Source organism: Wasmannia auropunctata, unplaced genomic scaffold, assembly GCF_000956235.1.
Source record: "Wasmannia auropunctata unplaced genomic scaffold, wasmannia.A_1.0 LD320529.1, whole genome shotgun sequence".
Taxonomy (NCBI): domain Eukaryota; kingdom Metazoa; phylum Arthropoda; class Insecta; order Hymenoptera; family Formicidae; genus Wasmannia; species Wasmannia auropunctata.
Window position 1 is genome coordinate 1 of NW_012042361.1, and position 791 is coordinate 791.

General features: G+C 41.3%; 1 protein-coding gene across 1 annotated transcript; it reads left to right on the plus strand.

Moving 5' to 3' along the window:
• Positions 1-41: 41 nt before the first annotated feature.
• LOC105460514 (ankyrin repeat and LEM domain-containing protein 1-like) lies at positions 42-657 on the plus strand (the record flags this gene model as incomplete). The annotated part of the gene is made up of 2 exons (XM_011706966.1): positions 42-54; positions 142-657. Coding segments are annotated over exons 1-2 (529 nt in total), but the record flags the coding sequence as incomplete, so codon positions are not given.
• Positions 658-791: the final 134 nt, after the last annotated feature.

Sequence of the window (791 nt, forward strand, 5' to 3'; positions counted from 1 at the left end):
GCAGTACTCCTAACAGAAGTGAATGTGATGTCGGAAGCAAAATGGCTACGTCTGGTAAGTTAGAAATAAGTTTGTTATTATTAATTATAGAATTATTAAAAAGTATGTCAATAGAATTGAAAAATAATTCGTCTATTACAGGAGTTTCGAGCACATCCACTTATCAAAGTTTACCAGAAGAGATATTATTTATCGACGATGTTACTCTTAAACAAGAGCTCGCAGAGCTTGGCGATCAGCCTGGTCCCATCACTGATATAACTAGACATTTCTATCAAAAACGTCTTTTGCGTTTAAAAAATATTACGGGGTTTTATTTAAGAACTACCAGGGAATTTTTCAGGAAAGCTAATCTTGTTTCATTGATGCCAAATCAGAGTGTTCCAAGAAACCAGACCTCGGAGCTGAGCAACTTAATCAGACCGGATTTAGAGTTTGGAGACTGGTTAAATCGTCTGGATACCTACAGAAGTCTGGAGATGCAAGTATCTCAAGAATTCGCTTTGCCGGATCGAACGTGGCGCGGGGGCATATTTAAAACGTCCTTCACCTACCTCCTGTTAGACCCGCGTATAACGCAGGATCTGCCGAATCGCAGCGTCCGCCTTACGAGATCAAAAGTCTGGTCGGACTTCCTCAAAGCCATATTCTACATCGGTAAGGGCAGTCGTTCCAGACCTTTCGATCATCTCTATGATGCTCTCGCAATAATGAGGGATGGTTCGGTCAACACCAATACAAAAATCAAACGCATTCTCGATATATGGAACAGCGATCACGGCGTGATCTGT